The following is a 3,753-nucleotide window of genomic DNA, read 5'->3' on the forward strand; positions in this document are numbered from 1 at the left end:
AGAGTGGGGTGGAAACAGATGATTCGCGGTGGCGACCCCTAACGGGAACAGCCAAAAGAAGAAGAAGAGCTGATGCGATGCTGTCACAGAATGGGGCTGACATTCATGCTGGGGTTTGGTCACCGAGGATCAGGATGCGCTTGTCAAGCAAAGCCAACTGAATAATCATGTCTGATGCAGAGAAGGCTGCAGGTAGACATATGGCCTGGGGGTTTGGAAGGAGCCGATGGAGAGGATTGAGCCGGGTGGTGAGAGCGCTGAGACAGTGGCACACAACTGAGTTACCTTCTCCAAGTTGCCTCTAATTCACCTGCAGCTTTGAAAATGGTTAGATGGGATAGAGGAGAGGGAGTTGGAGCAGAGAAAGAAGGGAGTGGGATAATTGATTGGATTAGTAGAAGATGTATTCCAAATACTGTGTAAAGAAAAATCAGAAAAGACAGCACTAGCAAATGAAAGATGTGGAGTCTGATACACAGAGAGACAAAGATATGTTTTAAGTTTCGCCAAGTTATGTCTGGATGAAGTGAAAAATGGAGCAAAAGACTTTCTGCAGTGAAATCACCACCCCGTCGCCTTCATATATTCATTATTTCAGTCAGTTCTATCTTTAAAATGCCAACATGGCTTCTTTGCCACAGAGGCCAGCTGCTGGGCTTTTCCTCTGGTAGAGCTGAGCTCAAACACAGAGGCTGTGACAGAAAAGTGGATGCACTTAAATCCTTCCTAATACTTGAAAATCTGGCCAGGAGCAATAAGGGATTGCGGCAACACTCAGCCAGCTGCTAAATTGTTGTGCTTAAGTAGCTAAACCACAAACACCCACAGCTGTTGAATTTCTAACAGTCTGCTCCTGTTTCTCTGGCCGGGTACAGGAAAGTAGCTTGTGACCCAATTAATGTTCATGTCAACAACTGTTAGGGTTTCAGGCTGGGTAGGACCCAAAGTGCAGACAAACTCTGGTTCTAATAAGTCTTTATTCAAAATAAGGAACAAAGGTACTGGGTGCGCTACCTGACAGGGCAGAACTAATAATTAACAGAATCGTCAGGGAGCCAAAAAACTAAAGTCAGGTAAACTCAGAACAGGAACGACAAAGATAACTGAATCGACAGCCAAGGCGGCGTAAAAGTCTAAACTGTATCCAAAAAACAGAAAGGGAAGGCAAGGAAATAAACCAGGTGTGGCATGGAGCACAGGAGTCGATGAAGGTGAGACAGGAATCCACAAACAGGCAACAGGGTGAGATACACAGATGACAGGAGCAAACAAGGCATGGAGACCAGATGAACCAGCAAAGAAAGGCGGATATATAGACAGGAGACCGGGGGTAACGAGCAGCAGGTGGAAGTGATGAACAGTAATTGTGCACTGGGGTAGGTGAGGCGACACAAGACCAGGAAATTAAAACAAAATAAAAGCACCACAGTGTGTGGGTGGGTGTGTGTGTGGGTGGGTGTTCGTTCGTTCGTTTGTGTGGTTACCCAGGTTGGTTCCTTTGTTCCTAAATAGAATGGAGCTTCTGTAATAATGACTTTGCATTTCTTTGTTTTTCCTTTGTGTTATTATTAGTTTCAATATATTCCACTTGTTTTCTTATAAGTTTGTGTGGACTCCCTCCCTGTCACATTCTCTGAGCCAGGTTGGGACATTAGTGATGGGTGTCTGTACATTGCAAACAGGAGCTACTGACAGCTAATTCGACATACTTGTAATGGTGCCATTTCGGTACCAGACCATGAAAACTCCTGTTCTGCACTAACTGTCTACAATCCCACACCTGCCTTTCCACAGTGACGTTCAGGAAGTAGCCAGCACTGAGGCTCATGATGCTACAGCAGCTCCCTCAGGCTCTTTGTCAGCCCCTGAAGCAGCCCCCTCCTCCTCATCTGCCCAAGCTGCTCCCTCCTCTCCTGGGGCAGTCGAGGAAGCCCTGTCCAGCCCTAAGCTGGTGGTAGTGGAGGCGGACAATGCTAGCCAGGTGTCTGGCTCGGGGTGTACCAGCCAGGCTTCAGTAGACGATGACGATGACGTGCCAATCACAGATATCTACTTCGTAAGCAAAACCCCATACACACACAAACGCATGTCCACATGTACACACACACATATCCTCACATATGTATATGCTATTAGATGCTTTTAGAGACTGTTCCTCTGAAGATCAAAGGTAATACATCTCAGACAAGAACTAGCTTTCATCATTTTTCACTTTTTATGAGTTTCACATTTTTGTGTAGCTATTCCCTTATTGCAGTCAAGTCCAGTGTATTTATGTATAGTTGTGAAGTCAATGGTCTTTGCTGTATGATGTTCACCTACAGAGGCGTTGACATGAGGACCACAGAAAGCAGGTGAAGGCCTGAGCTGGTATGGAAACCAGAGTGTGTGCAGTGTTGCTTGCAGTGTGTGGCACATTTAGTTAAAAGAAATTGTTTGACATTTGGGGTAATATACTTATTTGCTTTCTTGCTGACAGTTAAACAAGAAGATTAATACCTGCTTCTCATCTTAATGGTAAGATAAGCTAACCCGCTGCTCACTGTGGAATATTTTTGCATATTCATGTTTATGGTATAGACATGAGAGAGGTATCAGTCTTGTTATCCAGCTCTCAGCAAAAAACCGAATAAGTGTATTTCCTAAATGTCAAACTATTCCTTTAAGTACAGTACACTGCACTCTGGTTTGAAGTGTTCACAGAGTGATAATACCATGTTCTGTCTCATGTTTAATCTACAACAAAGCCACAGATTCACTCAGGAGCACATATTGTGTGAATAACAACTGAAGCTTTTGCAGTTTGTGTGTTCAGTTTACACGGTTGTCTTACTAAAATTGACTGGCTACCATCAGATAGCGTAGTTTTGGCAGGTCTAAATATGTCCAAAAACACAGATATAAATAAATGTATGAGGTGGCACAGTTACAAATAAAAACATTCCCACCTGGCTGCACACCCACTGGGTGTCCCCCTATCAGGAATCAAACACCCTCTAATGTGGCAGACGAAATGGCCAGCAGGTTGGTCAGTCTCTGTTATCTAACAGCCCTTTCATCAGCCTGATGCCCAGGTCAGGCTTTGGAAGGAGGAGATATGCTCTATGCACAGCAGCAGGGGGTCTGCAGAACTACATGAGGCAAAGTGACACTGAGCATGTCATGAAGTGTAACAACACAGAAACAGTGCGGTCACAGGTCGCCCCCAGTAACTATATGGGTTAGACCAAGTCTGTTATGAACGCAATGCCAAATATTCATACTTCACTGTGAAAACCACACTCATATAAACTGTCAGCTTCTTTACTACTATACTCAGGGGGAGGAGAGGAGAGGAGAGAAACTCAGAGCATCATGGGCCCCCCCAGCAGCCTAGGCCTATAGCAGCATAACTAAGGGAAGGCTCAGGGTCACCTGATCCAGCCCTAACTATGGAGCTGGTTCCATAGGAGCTTGATAGAGGAGCTTGATAGCTAAAGGCTCTGCCTCCCATTCTGCTTCTGTGGACTCTAGGAACCACAAGTAGACCTGCACTCTGAGAGCGAAGTGTTCTGTTAGGATGATAAGGCTCTACGAGGTCTTTAAGATACGATGGAGCCTTGTCATTAAGGGATTTGTATGTTAGGAGAAGGATTTTAAATTCTATTCTGAATTTTACAGGGAGCCAGTGGAGAGAAGCTAATATAGGAGAAATATGATCTCTCTTGCTAGTTCCTGTCAGTACTCTGGCTGCAGCATTTTGGATTAACTGGA

At 44.9% G+C, this 3,753-nt stretch overlaps 1 protein-coding gene across 3 annotated transcripts in view; it reads left to right on the plus strand.

Annotated features, from left to right (window-relative positions):
* The window catches only part of pip5k1ca (phosphatidylinositol-4-phosphate 5-kinase, type I, gamma a), a 52,021-nt gene that overhangs the window by 43,689 nt on the left and 4,579 nt on the right, over positions 1-3,753 (plus strand). For all 3 annotated transcript variants that reach the window (XM_020612256.1, XM_020612258.1, XM_020612257.1), the window contains one exon: positions 1,795-2,056. In XM_020612256.1, the coding sequence (XP_020467912.1) occupies positions 1,795-2,056 (262 nt within the window). The remainder of the gene's footprint in view (positions 1-1,794; positions 2,057-3,753) is intronic.

The sequence above is a fragment of the Monopterus albus genome, unplaced genomic scaffold, assembly GCF_001952655.1.
Source record: "Monopterus albus unplaced genomic scaffold, M_albus_1.0 scaffold122.1, whole genome shotgun sequence".
Classification (NCBI taxonomy): Eukaryota; Metazoa; Chordata; class Actinopteri; order Synbranchiformes; family Synbranchidae; genus Monopterus; species Monopterus albus.